At 47.9% G+C, this 20,730-nt stretch overlaps 1 protein-coding gene and 1 long non-coding RNA gene across 4 annotated transcripts; both read right to left on the bottom strand.

Annotated features, from left to right (window-relative positions):
* Positions 1–1,427: 1,427 nt before the first annotated feature.
* On the bottom strand, positions 1,428–16,504 carry BRPF3 (bromodomain and PHD finger containing 3). 3 transcript variants are annotated; one of them, XM_053997945.1, is made up of 12 exons: positions 15,985–16,504; positions 11,556–12,958; positions 10,496–10,652; positions 9,714–9,845; positions 7,671–7,799; positions 7,014–7,326; positions 6,149–6,412; positions 5,513–5,993; positions 4,349–4,446; positions 3,638–3,735; positions 2,555–2,709; positions 1,428–2,267 (listed from the first exon to the last, which is right to left on the bottom strand). In XM_053997945.1, exons 2-12 carry the CDS (start codon positions 12,938–12,940, stop codon positions 2,084–2,086), a joined length of 3,396 nt encoding a protein of 1,131 aa, XP_053853920.1. In that variant the 5' UTR covers positions 12,941–12,958; positions 15,985–16,504; the 3' UTR covers positions 1,428–2,083. The 3 variants fall into 3 exon arrangements, with proteins under 3 accessions (XP_053853920.1, XP_053853921.1, XP_053853919.1); XM_053997946.1 differs by lacking the exon at positions 15,985–16,504 and adding an exon at positions 15,790–15,883; XM_053997944.1 differs by lacking the exon at positions 15,985–16,504 and adding an exon at positions 13,789–14,261.
* Positions 16,505–16,856: 352 nt separating this feature from the next.
* LOC128818534 (uncharacterized) lies at positions 16,857–19,738 on the bottom strand. The gene is made up of 3 exons (XR_008440504.1): positions 19,189–19,738; positions 18,555–18,646; positions 16,857–17,115 (listed from the first exon to the last, which is right to left on the bottom strand). It is a non-coding gene; the product is annotated as an uncharacterized LOC128818534 (long non-coding RNA).
* Positions 19,739–20,730: the final 992 nt, after the last annotated feature.

The raw sequence follows: 20,730 nt of genomic DNA, 5'->3' as shown, positions 1-20,730 counted from the left end.
CTGAGGGTGGTGTTTTGTTGTTTTGCTTTTTTTTTTCCATACATTAGAACATTTATTTCTCAGAGAGAAAATATAGTCTCAGACAGTCAGATTATAGTAGGTAAAATTAGCTTTTTTTTTCTTTACAAGCATAGATTTTCTTATTACTTCTCTTATACCATCTGATATAAACAATTCTAGAAAGCAAATAAACTCACTTTCTACAATAAATAGAGCAATCTGTGCTTTACAGCAGACTGACAGTAACATTTAGGTTCTGTAGCAACAACAGGATATCAGCCAATCCAAATTCTAAACTCATTTAAAAACCAAACAAAATGAAAAAAAAAAAAAAATACCAACTCCCAAGACCTTAAAACATATACACAGGTCACTAGTCCACAGCTGAGCTACCACCTGGAAAAGTGTATGTTCCTTTAAATAAATTACACTGTGTGCATATAAAAGACCCAGCAACACAACTGAGGACTTCAAGAATGGTGACAATAGGTCTAAATAATTTAGAACATTTTACAACTATATACACAACATCCTTCCCTAGCCACACTCCATGGGCATTATTATCACTATTAATATTTTTATAAACTCCTATTCCCCATCTCTGTATGTTAAAGGAATCTTAAAATTCCTTCAAATGCAGTTCCATGCCCCAATGTATAAGAAGTGGTATTTTAAAAAAGTAGAGCAAGTAGAAATGGCAGTGATTACTCCCTACTATTCATTATCATTAATTATTATTATTTTGACTCCACATTCTCTTCAGTATGAAAAAGTTAAAAATAATTAAAAAATACTGAGTTAAAAAGCAAAATGATGATATTCAATCTACAATCTTGCTTTGAAGCTTTGGCTCTTTAAAATGGGAAAGCAAAGAGGGATATGCAACAGAAGAGATCAGAGAAATCATAAAGTCCTTGGCTGATAGAAAAGATTTAGTCACCAAGTTCCCAAACATCAGTTTGTCCCTGTTTTTTTGCAATGCAAACCCAAACCAACAGGGATTGTCTGGGTTTACCTGGATGACAGCACTGGAGACCCACACACCAGAGAAGGATGTGCACGTGTGGGAGAAGGTGAAACAGCAGAAGGGTTGTGTGCTCTGGTCAGTGCTTGGTTTCAGTCCAAAATGTGGCAGAGGAAAACAGGGAGACAGAAAAGAGGAGGGGGGAAAAAAAGGAAGAGGAGCCTTACACCAAATGTGCATAAACCAACACAAAAGATGCATCTCCCTCCAACCCTGATCAACCTCAGTGCCTGAAGAGCCACTTCAGCTCAACAGCCACCTCCAAAATTACTTCTTAATAAAAGGAAGTTATCTTTTCTTAGGTACTGTGCTAAGTCATGATATGAAATGTTACTGCAACAAGCAGAGTCACAGAAATCAGAACTGAAATGTGAAACTACAAAATCAATTTCTAAGACAGACATATAGACACAGATCAGGTAATTTGATTTTCATCTTTAAAGCTCTGTGCATGAAACTGTGCAGGGGGGGGAAGGTTACCAAAATCTCAAGCTTTTCTAAATGCAGTGAGAGAAATCTAAACATGAAAACACGATGGACTTAGGCAGGAGAATCACAATCAGAGCTCCCAGCTATGATTCTGTGCAGTTTTTATGTGATAGGACAATGTCATTTAAAGAAAAATGGAAAGGCCAATGATGGTTAGGGTAAATTTGGCACAAGAAAGTCCAGTTGGGATTTCTGTAAAGAATCCTGGGGGTGCCAGGTTCCCAGGAATTACCTGGGACTGGCTGATGACCCAAAACCCTGGCAGTCCAGGAGAGGCAGGGGCAGGGGACGGTGCATGAGGTCCCAACATCCAAGTGCTGTGTGCTCTGCTCACCGCAGCAACTCACCTTGGCTCCTGTCACCTGCCAGCTTTTCCTACCTACCTTACTCCCTGTAGACTACATTTCATCTCCTGCCAGCTCTTCAGCAAGACACATTCAGGAAGAAGCTGGACAAGGGTTTTTTTGGCAACATTTCAGGGTGCTCCGAGGCGTGCTGACAGCTGCTGGAGGTGCTGCACTCTGCAGTGCAGGGAGTGTGGAGGAGCAGCAGGGCTGCCCCAGCAGCCCCTCACAGGTAGGTGGCTGGCATGAAGGGGTTGTCCCCCTGCACTCGGCTCAGGTGGATCATGGCTCGGTCGTAGGCCACCTGCACCGACTTGCGGATGCTGGTTTTGCGTCCCTCCATCATCTTCAGCTTGTCCACGGTGTCATCCACGCCCAGGGGAAAGACTTTGTCCCGTGGCAGCCACTGCCTGCAGCAGAGAGGAGTGCACAGACCTGTCACCTCCTCCCCAGGAGCAGTTACACCCACGTAATGTTTCATTCATCATCAATGCCCTTCAACGATGGTGCAAATGTTTAAATCCCCGCATTTGACATAGAAGAAGTCCCTGCAGCCAAAATGCCTTCTGAGCACAGACCTCTCTCTGCATGTTTAAATTCCCCAACATCATTATAATCCCTGTGTGCTCCCACATCCCAAAGATTATGTTAAATCTTCTCGCTCGCCCTCACCACGGAGCTGTGTGCACACACTCACCAGGTCCTCTTGTTGTCAAAGAAAAGGACAAGGAAGAGCTTTTCTCCTGCCTCTGTCTGCCTCTGCTCCCCCAGCTTCAGGACATCCAAGGGGGGCACAGGGATGGGGACTCCGTTGTGCAGCAAACCCTCGCGCGGCATCTTGGGGTCGATAATCTGGGGACACGGGGAGGACATTTAGCACAGAATCCTTCCAAGCAATGAACAGAATGCATTCTTTTCCTGTTCTTTCAGTGTATCCAAGCTAGACAAATTAAGTCTACTTTGAGTGGGTAAGCAAAATTTGCTTGTTTTCAGTGTCTCTTTCTAAAAAAATTTCAGCTTGAGGCTTCCCCTGTGGGAGGGAAGCCAGTCCTAAAGCCAGGCACCCCATCTTGAAAAATGGGTGTGTGTGGTTCAGTGTGGCTGTAAATGCATTTACACTAATGTGTAATTGAGTACAAACTCAGTGTTAAACTGTTAAACTGTTAAAACTGCTTTGGCTGGCCAGGATTGCCAGCAGATCCATGGATATTCCCTCTTCTGGGCTCCCACTTGGAGCATGGATGAGGGTCACACTTCCAGCAGAATCTGCCCTTTTTGATGGCATTAACAGATAAATATCCAAAGGCAGATAAACAGTGAGAAGTAACATTCAAGGGACATGCATATATGCTCACATTTAAATCAAACATGCAAGTTTTGCAAGAGGATGTAGACATGACAAGGCCAGCTGGGCACCTACAGATGGAGCTGTGCTCACCAAACAGGAAAATGTGCAGGCAGCAGAACCTAGTGCCTGCATTTATAAAATTTAGGTCTTCTCATCCCCACAGTACTGATGACTTTCCTCAGAGGAGAGGAGAGTGAAAGAGCTCCTACCCCTGACAATGAGAGACCAATGTTTTATGAATCCTCTGCAAAGCTCTGAAACAATGAGCACGGGGAAAATTCACTCTGCAAAGGGGAAAGGAGAAACAAAAAGCACATATTACATTATTTGGGGAAGTTTTCCTTTTCTGTCTGGTTACAGTGCACAACAGATCTGTGTTCTGGGCTACCTGAGCTACAAGATCAGGCTGTGGGAGAGCCACAGGGCACTTACCAAGGCAGGGTAGGAGGGATAACCACGGCACTTGGCCCACACCAGCTCCAGGGGCTCCAGCTCAGCCTGGCTCTCAAAGGACATCAGGAGAGGCCTGCCTAAGGGACAGCAGGAGACAGAGCTTAGGAGCTGGTACCAGCAAGAGGGTCATGAAAACACAAGGAACCACACTGTCATCTCACCCAGGCCTCATCTCAGTAGCAATCAACTAAAACAGATGAACAACTGCAGTACTTAAAAGCACACTAACAAGACAAAAAGGATAATCACTTGTTTGTATCTACATGAACTGGGTGTTTATGATAAAATTCAGCATGTACCAAACTCCAGTCTTCTTTGTGCTCTGTCAGTACAGTCAGGTTCAGCACTAAGATAAAGCCACAGTCTCCTAAATCATGGGTTATGTGGCTTCACATGAACTCTTCATGTTAATCAGAAATGTTAATCAGACTGAGTCACTGAAATCAAATGGCCCCACAATGGATTTGGTCATAGATATGAAATCAGCCAGTCCTGATCCTGGAAAAGGAGTAATCTTCATTAATGAAAATGCTATATGCAATAACCTAAATCTGTAACAAAGCAGGTAACAGTGCCCAGGCAGGTCCAGCCTGGGTAGTTTGTGCAGGACTGGCTCCTGGCATGCTTTGAGATGTGCTCCCCCTGCTTCAGGTGGGTCCAGAGCAGGAGGTGCTGGGCAGCAATTCTCACCTGAGCCACTGAAATCAGAGTCTCCATTCACACCCTCCAAGAGGGGCACCCGAGAAAGAGCCGGCTTCCCTCGGCTCCGCTTGGGAGGCATCAGACCACTGTCAGGAAGATGTGGAGAAGTAGGGCATTAGGAGAAAACAGATTATCCTGGACAACAAAGACAATGGATTCCCCAAACTGGGTGAAAATCCTGAAAAATTACAGCACTGGTGCAACACTGACATGAAAAGAACACTGAATACTTGTGCAAAATCTGATCTCTTCTGGTGAAAGCACACTGGACATCATCCCAGCTTTGCCATGAGCCATGAAAAGGCCTCACAGAAGCCCAGCTCTAAACATGAGGAAGAAACCCAGTGAAGACTTCACACCTGAGAGCTGATGAAATGATGCCTGGAGCTTGCATGGGCTACACCAGTTGTGTATAGGCTCGAGAGATGACACAGCAGCCCTCCAGTGAAACTCCAGTATGAAACTGGACTTTGTCAGCCCATATCCTGAACATCCTTTCACCCCCTTACTACAGCCATTTCAGAAAATGGACTACCTCCACCTCAAGCAATCATATTTTTTCACACATTGTAGCTCTTGTTTCTTTTACAGTTTTCTAATAAGCAACCTATTGTGAGTGATTTTGGTGCTGGAAAAGAAAGACTGGAGAAAAAGTAGCAAACAGCTGCTCCTGGATAGAATAATTGCACAAGTTATCCACGAGACATCAGAAGATGTCAGGTGCTTGCTTTAACTCTGTTCAGTCATGTCTGAAGTGCCCAGTTCTGCTCTTAAACTTCTGAGAGGAAGAAACCAGCTGTTTAGTAGGTGGTTAAAAGTTCAGCATTTCCTGCAGTGCTGAACTGAAAATTTGTATTCAAGTTTTTCCAAGTTTTGGTTCCCAAGAACTGCATCAGCAGAGAGGATGTGCATACACTGAGAAAGAGCAGTGTAACACACACCCACGTGCTTGAAAAATCAAGCACTGCTTTTGGGACCTGCAGCTTAAGAGGACAGGATGAAAACTCAGCAGCTTTTTGTGTTTTAGAGTCAACACACAAGTAAGTAACAGTCTGGGCTGGGTTTGGAACTAAGAAGTCAAAGAACAGAATCAGAGAGATTAATCCAGACACAGAAGGTGTTTCAGGGAACAGCTCTGCCTGGGCCACTTACCTGCAGGCTTCCAACACCAGCCCAGTGCCCAGGGCAGAGCGTTTCCGCGCCTGCCGCTCCCTGTCGGGGCAGGAGGGTGAGTGCTGCCCGCCCTGCCTGTGCTCCTCCCCGTTCTCCAGGGAGCACTCCAGACCCCTCTGCAGCTTCACACCGTTCTTGGCTTTTTTAAAAAGGACCGATGTCCGCCGGCCCACGCTGCTGAGGGCGGGGCTGGCAGGGCTGTCTGCAGGGGGCAGGGCCAGGCCGTTGAGGCCGTTGTTGGACGACAGCAGGCGTTGGAAAGCCTGGCTCTCCTGCTGCAGAGCCTTCTTGTCGAAGAGCTCCCTGTCTGACACCATCCTCCTCTGCAGCTGGTTCAGGGACCTGCTTTCACTGATGGGTTTGAGCGTTGGAGGGTCCTGCAGAGAGTCCAGCTCTGAGAGGGTGGGTGCGGGTCCTGTGGGCTCCAGGGTCGGAGGGTACGCGAGCTTGGCACCATCTGCTAAAGGAATAAAGAATCTGCTTGAACATTTTAGCAAGAGTCATTCCCAAAACCACCAACAGCCATTCCCATCTTTCACTAAGGTCACAGGAGAAACAGCAGGCTTTGACTGCTGACGAGCACTAGAGACCTGGAATCAAAATCCTGCTGCTCACCTTTCTCCCCTTCCTCATCCCCTTCCCTGGATGTTGTCTCCAGCCCCTCCCGTGGCACAGTGTCCCCGTTGGGCAGGGCCTTGCTCTGCTGCTGGGCCAGTTTGTGGCGGATGGAGTTGATCTCGCGCCGCAGGAGCCGGATGCGCCGCGTCCGGGCGCCGCTGGAGCGCATGGTGCTCACCGTGTCCAGCTTCTCCAGCAGCTCCTTCAGTTGCGCCTCCAGCGACAGGTGAGCCCGGTTCTCCGGGACCAGGATGTTATCCACTGCAGCACAAGAGAAGGGAACAGTGAAGGGAAGGAGTAAGGCTTCTTGGAGAAGCATCTGGGGCCAGTGCCAGGCCTCATTCCCTTTGATGCTGTCCATGAATGAATCGCTTTAGCCCGGGGAAATAACTTTGGAGCTTGGACTTCCTTCTTTGGATAAAAAGCAGTTGATTCAACTTGACCGTCCCTCAGTTCCTGAGGGACCCAGCTGCTGTACATTTTCCCAGTTAACAATGAAATAGATGAGCTTTCCTCACAGCAAAAAATCCCAGACCCAAGTCTGCAATGCCCTTTAAATTAGTGAGTTTGTACAACATTCCTGGCACAAATCAAAGAGCACGGGCTGTTTACAAAGCTCTGCCAACACAAACATGCACTAGGAGAGCTGGAGCTAAGCTGCACCTAGCTCAGAGTGCCCAGCTCACCTGAAATCCCACTCTCTGGGGGTCTAGAGGAGTTCTATATGTGCCTAGGTAAACAGATGGATAGGAAAACTCTCCTATGCAGAATGGCCACAATTTCCATGCAGGCTGAACGACATGCTCAGAACTAAAGCTATGATCTGCCTGAGGGGGAAAAAAAACCACTACTCATTACTCACCATCCTCCCAAGAAAAGCGGTAAAAGTCGTGGGGCTTGGGCGACTCAGGCAGGTGAATCCCCACGCCAGTGTCAAAGCCGATGCTGTCGGCCTGGCGCCGCGCGTGACGCAAAATCGCTCCCCCGAGGTCCCGGAGCCGGACAGCTGCTCGGTGGAAAATCGTGTCTTTAGCATTATACCTCATGCAGTTGGCAACTATAAGGTTAAAGTCTTCCTCAAACTCATCCAAGGTTCGGTACAGGTGGGACTCCAGCTTCCGCCTCATGGTGGAAAAATCCATTGGGTTGGAAATGAATTCCAGGTAATCTGGAACCTAAACATATAAAACCTGTACAATTACAAAAACCATTTACTAGCCAACCAGAGCGCACCCATCACAAGCACTCTTAATGCCCTTTCCACTGGCAAGGGGCAGCAACAGATGTTCATTTCTGTGTCACCCAGGCAAGGCAGACACACCCTGGCTCTGCAAAATATTACTCGTCCAAGATGTGCTAAACTTTCAGAAAAAAATGCCCTTTTTTTGTCCTGGACATATCATGAGTCCTTTTTGAGATAGTTTTTAGTCCACCAGCAGCTTGGGACGAGGTGGTTTTTGCTTCTGCCCAGCAATATCTCATCTACAACCCACTAAGCACCTCTAGGAAAGAGACTTGCCTCGTTCAGGTTAACAGGCTCTGTGAAGATCTGGGCAGCATCCTTTTCCTGCAGCAGGTCCAGGGTTGTGCGGAGCAGGACATTGAAAGGGGTCAGCTGCAGCTCCATGGCAGCCTGCTGCACCTTCACCTGGCAATGGGAACACAGCCATGAGGACACTCATGAGGACAGGATCTGTGAGTGGTGTCTCCCTCCAGATTCCTCTGAATCATCCCCCCAGCTTTACTCAGTGGTGGAAACCTCAGGCCAGCACTGTTGTAGAACTTCTGGCAAACACCTTGCACTCTCCATGTGCATTGCCCAGTCCAATCCTATGACATGGGGAACTCCTGTTTATTCAATCTCACAAAGTCAAAACAAGAGGAAACCCCAGGAAGTTAAAGGATACCACAATTAAAAATGAAAACAGGCTTTGCATGCCTGGTAAATTATCCTGGAGAACTCCCTGCCTCAAGATATTGTTATTATGCCAATTAGCAACATTATATAAAAATTAAAAGTATGCAGGCATTTATACAAAAAACAACATCCATAATTGGACTAGAGAGCAAAAACAAAGTTTAAGACATAAGCTCTCAGACTTCAAGGCAGAAACCAAACAACAGTGGTTAGATGTCTGCAAATTCCTAATATAGTTCCTTCTATCCCTTAGGAAGTCTCTAATACCGTTTGATTTCAAGCAAACAAGTTGTAGCACTGAAAATCTCCTGCATGGAAAATCTATTCAAAGAACAGGATAAAAGTATTTATTTGTCCTTTAACATCTTCATTTCTTTGATCTTATAATCACTCGTTATGTCATTAAATCAACACTTCAGAAACAAAGGTAAGCAAGTCTGTTTACACAAAGCAAACTGCATTTGGTGTGCTCAGCAACAAGACTGCATCAATGAGAGACTGAATATAGACAAAGACCACACTTTTCCCCCAAAACAGGAAAAAAGCCAAACAGAGATGCACGATTCTGGAGCATCCTTCTGCACTCACCTAAAAGCTGGGCTGGGATAGAGCCCAACTAGATACACTTTCCTGTGATATTTTATCCTTTTAAAAAGCACACCACAGTTTCTATAAGCTTTTATGGATTTAGCCAGCTGTGATAGGGTTACATCAAGATATCAAAAGCAAACAAAGCCCAAGAATGACTTTTGGTTTTTTATCCTCCTACTTAAAATATGTTCACACAGCAATGAGGGTTGAGCCACTGTAAATGTAAATCAAGGGCAATGAAGCAAATGAACCATCAAAAGGACTCCAGAAAAGCTGTGGGTAGTTTCTGGCCATGGAAAAAATTGCTCTCAGAGGAGCTGTGATCACAGAGGATGCTGCTTTCCCTCTCCCTGCAGACAGCCTGGAAGTACTCAAGAAAGGCCTGAGGATGTGCAGAGGCTCACTGTGTGCAAGAGAGCCTTTTCTGGAGGATACACTAGCCAGAGAGCACAGCTGTGGGTGCAGCAACCAACAAAATAAGGATAGCAAAGACAGGCTAGGCTGGCAAGCATTGGAAGCAACTGTTAAAATTTGGAGATGTGCACATAGGTCAAAGGAGAAACTAGAAAATTAGTAAATGGTCTCCATCTTAAAACTTTTTCTTCTAAAAATGTCCTTAGAGGACAAACCACAGGAATTTTTAGCTTTAGAAATTAAGAGGTAAATTGTCATTTAGACTTCTCTCTGGAGAAGGTGTTACCAAACTCCTGAAATAATCATGAAAGAGACCTAACTTCTACTCTGCAAAACACTTGGTTCATGCCCAGAAATAGAAGGGGTTCTGTAGGTCAGGAATCAAATCCACTATTAATGATGCAAATACATCTTGTCAGCACTCTGCAGCCCAGCCCTGGTTCTGGGGGCAGAGGCTGCACAGTGCAAACGTGTGACTGGCACAGGGAGAGGTGTCTCTGCACACCCAACAGTCAGAACATGTCAAAAGAGGAAAAGGTACAAGAAAAATTGTTATGCTCCTCCTGGGCCTCCTGCAGCACAGAGAGCTTGCATGGGACTGAAGTTAAGAGCAGGAACTGGACGGCCAGAACTCCCTACCTGCTCCCTTTTGAGCTTTTCCCTCTTTCGGATGAGCTCGATGAGCAGCCGAGCCCGCTCCAAGTCATGCCGGAGCTTCTGCCAGTACTTCAGCTCCTCCTTCACTGCACTCGTCTTCTCATCCTGCTCCTTCTGCAAAATATGAGTGGGGTAAGATAAAAAACACCACAGGCTTCCTGTGTTTCCTTCTTTTTCTAGGAATCCTCTGGGAGCTGCTCTCAGAGTCTTCCTCTTACTGCCTTGTCTCTTGTTCAGACCACGTCCCCTCCTTCCTCCAACATTTAGCTGTCTAACAGAGAGAATATCAGCTTTTCTAGATTTTACCTCATCTGTGAAATTACCCCAAATTGTCCTGCAGCTTCACCCTGGGAACACACTTCAGTGTGTGCTCATTTACACCCTCCCTGCTTTTAGATCCAAGTTTATTACAGAGGCTGGAAATTTTCCTGTGCATTGGAGCAGCAGTCCAAAGCATTTACAGTCTAAAGGGAAGGCAACCAAAGACAGGGGAGAAAAGAGCTTTTTTTTGCATAATCAGAAGACTCAGGGGAAAAGCTCCTACCTGCTGTCTCACCAACACCAACTTTAGTGGCATCATGGATATCCCACTAATACACTAACTCAGTTCTTCAGGCATGAGCACACCAAGAGGAGATCGAGAGAGACTTAAAACCGATCTTTTCACCCTCGCTCCCCTCCCCAGCCATGTGTAAAGCTCATCTCCTGCTGGAAGCCAAGCTGCGAGTCGTGCCCCGTGAGCTGAGCCGGGCAGCAGCGGGTACCTGCTCGGTGTTCCTCTGGGACTGCAGGTGCGAGTGCAGCCGCCGGATCAGGGGCACGCCGTTCCTCGCCTGCCGCTTCAGCAGCCAGTAGTTGTGCAGCCTCTGCATGAACTGGTTCTTCCTCTGCAGGGAGAGCCCACTGCAGATCTTGTTCAGCCTGAAGGAAGCACAGAGTGTCATGGCTTTGCAGACCCTAGGGTCTCCCGATGAAGCTTTTGTTCACTCTGAAGTACACACAAACTGGGACAAGCTGGGATCTCCCCACACGCAGACAGATGTGCCCCCTTTTCGTACTGGAGGGTCCCACCAAGCACTGGCCACAGCACAAAGTATGAAATCATCAATTCAGCTCCAAGCCTTAATTTCAAAACTACTTCCCGTGTCAAGAACCTTCCAGGGGCCATTTAAGTTTGATGTTATTAATCTGGAGCCTGGGAAATTAATTTGACAGGAGTACAAGAATAACAGATCACCTATTTTAACCTTTGCTTACTATTCTTATCTTACACATGGTGCCTTATCAGCCTATCTGTTAAAATAGACACATCAACACACCTCCTAAGGCACCAAACAAAAATTCAGCACTACCTAGTTCTGCATGAGGGAGAGCTGGGAGAAAAATACAAAAATACAGCCAAAGTCAAAGCTGCTTGCAACACTGTCAGGTTTGACATGCTCTGTAATAAAAGGAGGAATTAAGAAACTATGGAATGAGATCTCAAAAGTTTTAATAGTGGGATGACCCCTACCTGCCTACCAACCTGTAATGCCTCAAGTATTTTAAAAATGCCTTCATGGCAGATGGGTGTTTGCCATTTGGGACCACCTAAGAGTCTGCATTACACAACAGCTTGGGATGGCTGCTCAGCAAAGCCAGAAAACCACTCAGAAGAAACCCAGCCACAAGTTACGCTGCAGAGCACTCTGAAAACAGTTATTGCTAAAGCCTTGACTGAAGATTCAGTGTTACCAAGGTCAACAATGAGAGAGACTGAGTCCTTAAACCAGACCCTGTTCAGCTACAGCTGTCCAACTCCTTCCCTAAGCCTGCAGCACGCACCTGTAAGAGGGAATTTGTGCAACGGTCACCACGGGCATGGACGAACGCCCTTTGGTCACGTCACCAGGCTCCTTTTTGATCTTTTGTTTCAATTTCACTTGGTTCTTCTTCACAGACCCTTTGGGAGGGCCAGAATTGGCTTCCTCCTCTTCCTCCTCCTTCACAGTGACCTCCTGCCAATCACCACCAGCAGCTGGACACCCTCTTCTCACCGTGCCAGGCGGGGAGTGGCTCTCACAGTAGGCAGTCTTGCGCACGGTGAACGTCGTGCCGTTGATGCTGGTCTCCCTCATGGGCTCAATCTTCATGAAGAGACCGGCTCTCTGTGCACAGGTGACGTGGAAGGCAGTGTAACAGTTCACCTTGTGGCATTGGATAGCAGCTCCCATGCCCTTCTGCTTGCAGATACAGCATGTGAGCTTCCACCGAGCTGGAGGGATGTTATTGATCCCTTCGATGGGCTCCAGGAACACAGTGTTTGCAAAGCAGACCTCTGGGATCCAGATGGCACAGACCACGTGAGCCCAGCGGCCATCGCTGGTCTGCTTGAAGGCTCCCCCTTTGTTTGGGCAAAGGACACAATCCACAGGGCGAGAAGGGGACTGTAAACAGCAGCGGCAAAGCCACTGCCCCTCAGGGATGTAGGGCACACCGTAACACTCCTGGTGCACGGCCAGATTGCAAATGTCACAGAACAGGATGACATTGCTGTTGTGACACTCATCGTCCATGCAGACACAGCAGAAGGCATCCTCATCGATGAGGGACTGCTGAGCCCCGTTGTTCCGGCTCTCAAGGTACGACTCCTTTTCCAACCGATCCACCAGCAGCTCAAAAGTGTCAGCAGAAACTGTCCCATAGCCATCGGCCCTTCTCTTCTCGTTGACCATCTCCAGCCATGCCAGATCCTCCTCATCCATGTCATACTCCACTTCTCCGTCGAGGTCCTCGGGAGGCTTTTCAATGTACCGGTAGTAGGCAGCAGGGAGGGGAGGAGCATCTGGCTGGCTGAAGGAGTCCACCACACGGAACTTGGGCTGGGGCAAGTGCAAAGATATCCCTGGCGCGTGCTTGGAGCAGGACTCCTTCTTCTTGCCTCTGGAAAGCGTTTTCTTAGATTTGGAAGTGAAGAGGGGCTGCTCACTGTTCTCCTTGTTGCTGTTGCACTCGGTGATGTCCTGGGCTGTCAGCTCGTCCTCGGTGATGAGCTTCAGGGGGTCGTAGATGCTGATGCGATGGAGCCGCCCGTCGATGTCCACCTCCACGATGCGCTGGGCCTGCGCGTAGGTCAGCGTCTCGCGGGTGGGCGAGCACTTGAGGCTGTAGGGCGAGGGAGAACGCCTCCCCTCCAAGTGCTGCCGGCACCTCCTCCGAGGCTTCCTCATCCCTGTGGTCCAGAGACCCTGGGACACAACAGGACAGAGGACAGGGTAAGACAAGGAGACAAGCAAGAGGCAGCACAGACTGAAAAACTCGCTCAGTGCTGCAATAGAGTGAATTTCTACCACAGATTCCAGCAATTTCAGGCTCCCTGAGTCTCTACACCTTAGATACAGGCAGGTATTTGATATATCAGCCATTTTTTGCAATGTGTATCAGAGCACAGCACCCTCCAACCTCCTCTAATTGCACCTCAGATGTACATTCCACCACACCACCAGTGAGAAAAACTCAAAATAATTTGACAGCACAATATACAAACAGTCTGCTGACCAGATCAGCAAACCATTCAGATCCCCTGAAATTCAAACAACATTGTTCACATCTTCTTGCACCATTCACATATTAAGCTCACACTAACCAACAAATTCTCCTCTGCTCTTTTGCCTGTGACTTTTCATTTATATCCCCAAATGTGCTGGTTGTTTTCCAGGCAAAAAGGAATGCACTATTCAGGTCTTATGAATGCAGTTTCCAATTTAATTTTTTTTTTGTCAGCTCCAGATGAGAAAACTAATGGTTCTCCCTCAGTCCAGGAGGGAGCTCCTCCAGGTTTCACAGTTGAGGGTTGACACCACCGATCCTTCCATTCTGACACTGCAGATGCAAAAAAGTCCCATAATGAAAAACCATCCTTCCAGTTTTGCTTTTCCTTCTGTCAAGGGTCACAAACAGAACCAGAGGATGAACTGAGCAACGCAGCAGAGACCAGATGTGACTCCCTTCTGCTCTTCCACGAGGAAGCAAAGAGGGATAAAAAGGCGACAAGCAGCATGGATCCCAATGGACTTACGAGCTCTGGCGTTAGCCCCTCTGGAGCCACAATTCCCATTCATCCACCTGAGCCACCTGGCTATGGAGAGTCCACAGGGCTACAAGCAGGAAAGCAGCAAGACAGCTCCCAGCACCAGGAGCCGTGAAATGGCATTTGCTCAGAGCCTTAACAAAAAGCCCCAGCCAGCTCTGCCCGCGCAAACTGCTAATCAGCAAGCCAGATAATTAGCTGAGAGTCGGCTGCTGACATGAAGGAGGTGCCTGTCAGAGGGGAGCAGAGGAGAAGCCTGGGGAGATGGTCTGGGGGAGGATTCAGACATGGTGGCAGCAGCTCGGAGATCGCAGGGCGAAGGAGGGAGCTGGCAAAGAGGAAAAGCAGAGAGGAAGCCAAGTGAGTAATGCAAGAGAGAAGGGCAGAGTCAAGGATGGGAACATGACTTATGGGAATAAACAAGCTGAGGCTGAAAGAAGTCAGAAAGGAGACAAAGAAAAGCAAATGTAAATTCTCTGTGAGAAGATAAGCCAGCCCAGAGCTTATCTGTTGCTATGCAGAGGCCTGAACCAGCACCTCACCCTTATTTAAAGCAATCCACACATTCAGTTCCTTTCTCTGGGACCCACAGACAAGGAAACACACCACAAACCCACAATTTGTACTCAGCCAATGCAATATTTGTGCTCCATGAAGGACATAGCTCCAGAAACTCTTAACTGTGTGCCACAGCAAGCAGCATCTCACAGGACCAGGACCTACAAGAAGTCCAAGCTTATTCCAGAAAGAAGGAGCAAATTCCAGGTGCTATTTAAAAAACACATCTGTAAGATAAAATCAATGGATGCCAGAGGAAAGAAACAACCTGAAACAGCTGCAGCCCCCTCTGCACCTTTTGCCAACCAAAACACCAGCAAACTCTGGCTGCCCTTGACAATGTCCCTTCGTGCTCCTGCCATGCCTGTGCTTGCCCATGGTCCCCTCACACACCTGCCAAGGGTTTATGCTCCTCACACTGACATTGATGCCTACAATGAAATGTGTTGGTGTCCAACAGATGTCACAGAGCTGCTTGCCTTGGCACATGCAGAGACCTCGATCTTTATCAATGCCCTGATACTGCTGTAACCAAGTCAAGCTGACAGAGATGAACGGGCCTCGAGAGAGGCCCTCCCTCTGCAATAGGGAGAGTACGAGATAGGCCATGGATGAAGTTTCAGGTATAAAGTCAGGGCTCAGCAACAGATGGGGTGCGCCATGAGCGGTGTCAGATCTCAGCAGCAACTGAGGGAACGGCGACATGCCCTCAGCTGTCAGGCACTGGCGGGAGCTCCCCTCAGGAGCTACCCCGCGCACCGAGGGCTCCCTGAAGGGAACTCCAGTAGCAGCCAGCGATCTGAGCCAAAACACAGCAGGGACTCGGACAGAAACGAAACCGTCCCGGGGGGGAGGAGGAGAAGGCGGTGAACCCCGGCGGGACCGAGCCGCTGCCCGGGCCCAGCGCGCGGCCGCGCCTCCCCACGGAACCGCCACAGCCTCCAGAGACAGGCAGCGGGCGGGGCCGCGCAGCGCGAGCGCAGCAGGGCTGCAAGGCCATTGGATGCCGCCGCCGTCCATCACAGCGCCAGCACCAATAGCAACGCGAGGCTCTGCGGGGCTAACGGCGGGTGCGCTCGGCCCCGCCTGGACCAATCGCGTGGGAGAAGGTGGGCGGCGCCCCCGCCGCGCCGCGAAGAGGGGGGGGCCAAGATGGCGGCAATGGGGGGGCCCGGCTGACACGGCGCTGCCCGTTCCCCGTCCCCGGGTGCTCTCCGCCGCTGCCCCCTCCTCGGCGAGGGACCGCGGGCCGCTCTCGCCGCACCGAGTCGGAGCAAGGACGCGGGAGAGGCCCGCAGGCTGCGGCGCACCGGCCTCCCCCAGCTCCTTCCCGCCCGCCCGGTCACCTTCCCGCGACCCCGGCGCGGGGGTGTGTGAGGGAGGAGAGACCCCTGAAGGAAGGGTGTCGCGGCCTCCCGCGCAGAGCTTTACCTGGCCGGCTCGGCGCGCCGCTGCCGCGGCTTCTCCACCGTTGCCGCCGCCTCCTTTTGGGGGGAATTTTTGTTTTTGTTTCTCTTTTTCTTTTTTTTTTTTTCCTCTCTTTTTTTTTTTTTTTTTTTTTTTTTAAATTCTCTCCGCCTCCCCCTCCCCTCCCCCTCCCCTCCCCCCTGGGGCGGACGGGCTCACCCAGCCGGCGGCGGGAGGGGAGGGCACAAGATGTCGGCTCCGTCCGCTCCGGCTACTGCCGCCTCCTCAGCGCCGCCTCCTCATTGCCGCTGCCGCCGCTGCTGCCGCCGCTGCTCCCGCCGCTGCCGCTCCGGCCCCGGTGCCGCTTCGCCCCCCACCACCCTCACCTCCCCCCCGCTCCCCCCCGGGGCTCCAGCGCCCCCGACGCTCTCGGTGCTGTGGAGGCGGGGGGGGGGGGGGGGAGCAGGGGACACACGCTCAAGATGGAGGCGGCGGTGGCGGCGCGGGCCGGCCGAGCGGCGGGGAGAGGCGGCAGCCAGCGGCCAGGCGGGGGAGGGGGCTCCGCGCTCCGCTCCCCCCGCGGGCAGGCACCGCCCGCCCCTCCCCGGTGCCTTCCCACACCCGGGCCGCGCCGAGCGGGAGGCCCCCGGGGGCTGGTGGTGACGGGAGGGCGGGGGGGGGTCCCTCCGCGCTGCCCTCGTGGCTGAGGCGGGGGTCGCTGCTGGCCGTGTCCCCCTCCGCGGCTGACAAGGCAGCACCGGGGAGCCGCGGCCTCCCCGAGGCCGGAGCGGGCTGCCCCTGCCCGCATCATCCGCGGGGTTGGGTTTGGGAGCTCGGGTAGAGATGTGCGGGCCCATCCCAGGCCGGTACCTCACAGCCGGGAGCCGTCAGGCCACGGGAGATGAGGTGGGGTTTTTGTCCCAGGCTCGTTTGGGGTGTCTTCATTTTGCAGCCCACTTTTTTTTGCAGGAGGCAGGGGGTCCCAGGAAACACCCTGAAGCATGGTCGGGTGCCAGAGTCCACCCCGGCTACACTCCCAGAGAACCTTTGCCTGCCCCAGTTAGTCTACAAGCAACATCAAACAAACGATGTAAACAGCAAGAACCTGTATTTATTTTATTTCAGGTCCAGAAGGCCTTTTCACATGCAGAGGTGTGACAGGCTGGAGGGACTAGAGAGAGAGGGACTGAGGAGATTGAACAAGGAAGAAGTTAAGTTAGCAACTGAGATAAGAATTGAGATAGGAATTGCAGAGGCTCCCACACTTACTTTTTATAGAGCATGCCACATACTTGAACATATGTGCGTTCCACCTCCCACTCTGCGCAGAGTATTGCATAATATCACCATCTGAATTTATAGAATTAACTGTTTTAGAAGGAAGCAAAGAATGTTGTTTTCCCTCATTTACAGTCCAACTGGAGATCTTTTGTCTCTTAACGTATGTTAACCATGGAATCTGAGAGCAGCTAGTATGTGACAGTCTGTTTTGCAAAGTACTCAGGTTGCACCAGTTTGTTGCAGCTTTAAAAGCAAAGAGAAAGATGTGCTTTACTGCTGAACAGTCTTTACATATCCCTTTGAAGTATATACTGTGTATATATGGCGTATACTTTTTTACAGATCTACTATATACATATCAAAACTTGAAAATAAATAAAAAACTTTTTTTTTTTCATGAAAAAGAACATTTCAAGGATTTGGAAATAAAGACCCAATACTACCCAACACTCTCACTGATTCACAAAGGATCTCACAAAGAACAGCTGTATAACAGTATGGTCCTAGCCATGAAGGATAAAACAAAACCTAAAACAACCTATGGCTGCATTTGCTTCCTGGTTAAACAGTAAATAAAATAATTTCAGTAATTGATGAGCGACTTCAAAGGCTGAGAGAACTGGGTTTGTTGAGCCTGGAAAAGAGAAGCTTTGGGGTTACCTAACTGCAGCCCTTCAGTACCTGAAAGGAGCCTACAGTAAGGATGAAGAGAGGCTTTTTCCAAGAGCATGCAGGGACAGGGCAAGGGGGAAAGGTTTCAAACTAAGAGAGGTTTAGATTGAGTAACAGGAAAAAATTCTCTGTGATGCTGGTGAGGCACTGGAACAGGTTGTCCAGGGAAGCTGTGGCTGCCACATTCCTGGAATTGTTCAAGGCTAGGTTGGATGGAGCAACCTGCTCTAGTGAAAGGTGTCCCACAGCAGGACACTGCAAACAGATGTTAAGTCCCTTCCAGCCCAGGCCATTCTGTGGTTTTCCTTCTTTATGTGGGAATATTAACTGGATTTTACTTGATTTTTTTTTTTTAATATGACCAACTTTTGCAAACTCTTTAATTTTTTACCTCAGTTTTGAAACTTTATACTCTTAAATTTGCACTGGAATTAGCTTATTATAATTATATTAGGTTCCCTATTAAGAACAGTGGGATGACTTGTGCACAGAGATGTCCAGACATCTCTGATGACTGAGGGCCATGTGTTACAACATCAAAACAAGTTACACATCATTTCATTTTATATCAAAGCTGTGGAACTAATGTGTTATTTCAAAAAACGTTCTGAACTTCTCTCAAATCCCAGAGGCACAGCTTAATTCAATTTATTTGCTGTCCCAGTTTTTAAAGGGTGCAAGTGCAAAATTAGTTGCTTCAAATGAAAGCAGCAGCCAAGACACCTCAAACAGAGCTGGGCACCTTCATTCATATTACAATTTTCTCCATGTTTATTCAAGCATATAACACATACTTAAAAAGGGAAGAGAAGTATCATTTAAAATTGAGAGCTGACCTTTTTCTTTGTTGATTTATGAAGCCTCAAAACTGACTTGTGTTTGTATCTCTTTTTGGCTGTTTGTTCTGCTGCTGTTTTCTTTAGAATTGCTGAAATTAGAGCAATTGCTAAACAGGTCCCTTGTACATTAAAAGTTAAAATCTGATATCTCAAAAGTGATAAGCCTCAGTTGCCATGTATTTTCACTGGAATTTTATACATATATTTATAACCCTCTTCAGCCTCACTAACATCAGAGAAGTCACACAAGCACCCAGCACTACCTCCTCAGTGGTCTGTATTTTTTTAATCTCCAATGTTCTCTAATTTTAAAACACTTTTTTCGGTTGAAGTGTTCTGAAGACAGATCTGAAATGATGGTTTATGGCAGGAGAATTTTTGTTTTTCCAGCCAAACTTGGCTAGAAGAAATTAACTCACTTTCATGTAACAGCAAATCAATGAGGGTTGCAAATATACTAACCCTTAGTATTATTTAATGGAGTGCATGCCAACAAAAAAGGAGAGCTGACTGAATCAGCTGTGAGCCAGCACCAGCTGAACATCATCATTAAAAGCTGTGTAAGCTCATCTGCTCAGAAAATGGCCTTGTAAAGAGAAATCAGGCAAAACATCCCCTAAACCACATTCACCTGGAAACTGTGACGTTTTCAGTGTAGATTTGGACTCGATGATCTTTAATGACCTTTTCCAACCTGAATGATTCCATGATAAGTGCAATTAGTGCAGCGAGTGTCCATCCTTTTTGGGGGAAAACAAATTACCAGTGGCTATTCTGGTCTTCATTCAGTCTTTCACGTCTTGTTTCTTTTAGCTGTGAAAAAAAAAACAGCCATAATCACGTTTCCAGCCAACACTCTGCTGACCCATGATACAGGAAAAATGCAGAGGATTAGGAACGCTTTCCCTGGTTGCTCAGGCAACAGCAAGACATGGGAATATGAAAAGGTATTACCATCCTTTGTACAGAATCTCATTAGAGTTCTCAGTCGTGTTTATAATCTTCTGTTTTTCCTCTTTCCCATTGTCACATACTTAAAACATGAACATTATTTGTTTAGTCTGCTACCTAGAATGTGAAAATGTTAAATATAAAACCAGATAATCTGTATTTTTCCTACAGGATAAAATAAGTATTTTTGCTAAGTGGCTGTGGAAATTTTCAAAATTATGCACTGAAAGGTTTCTAGGTGGTATCCAAAACACAGCTACTATTATCTCTCTTTAAAAATCCTCTGATTCTCTGGCATCTCTTAAGAAAATAAAATAATTATTCCTTCATCTGCTTTTTCTTTCCCACTTACATGTGCAAGTACCTAACAAATAGGCTCCATAAAGTTGCAACTTCTCAGACCTAATTAACTGTCAAAATAAACTTACAGAGAAAGATTGTTTCTGAAGGCTTTATTTTCCAAATTAAAAAAAGATGCTTGGAAGTCAGAAATGAATGTAAGAATAGCAAGTAAATAGTATTCCAAGTTAGACATCTGTAAGTTATCTGAGACAGGCACAAAAATTCCATAAACATACCTGTGTGAATTTATATCATAGAAACTTAATACAAACAGCAAATGTATTTTTGGCTGGCCTGATTTATGGACTTTTGGACCACTTAATGGCTGAGGGATTATCACTTGGGTTTGTGTTTTTAAATATGTAAACTATACTTGTAATGAAAGGAATGTCCATGAATTATGTGTCAGTGTGAGTCATCGACTGGGCACTGCCTGCACCTCTGCATGAGGTAATTTCTGCTTTGACTCACAGTGTCTGTCAGGGTCACACACCCCCTCTCGGTTCTGGTGCTGATTTTGAAGGATTCCAGCCTTGGCCTGAGTCACTGGCTCTGTCAAGCCGGTGTTTTTCAAACTCCTTTCAGGAAATGTCAGTAGAATTTCTCCCCACCTCTCCCTTCTGGTAGCTCGTTGCTGTTCATTGAAACACGTCCTCAGATGCTGTAGGAGCACTGGGATGGTTGGTATGTACAGATACTCTTTCCACTACCAACCTGCTATATTTTCTACTGTCTATTTTGAGTTCTTGGATGATACATACCACAAAAAACCAAATATACATACACCTCCAGGGTTCCTGGGCTTACAGAGCACCTGCTCCCCACATTTGTGGGGTATTGGGTAATCCTTTTGCACAGTGTTCTGTCACTGTATTGGGGT

The sequence above is a fragment of the Vidua macroura genome, chromosome 24 (assembly GCF_024509145.1).
Source record: "Vidua macroura isolate BioBank_ID:100142 chromosome 24, ASM2450914v1, whole genome shotgun sequence".
NCBI classification, from domain to species: Eukaryota; Metazoa; Chordata; class Aves; order Passeriformes; family Viduidae; genus Vidua; species Vidua macroura.
Note: the sequence above shows the minus strand (reverse complement) of the source record. Positions and strands in the feature narration are given on the sequence as shown.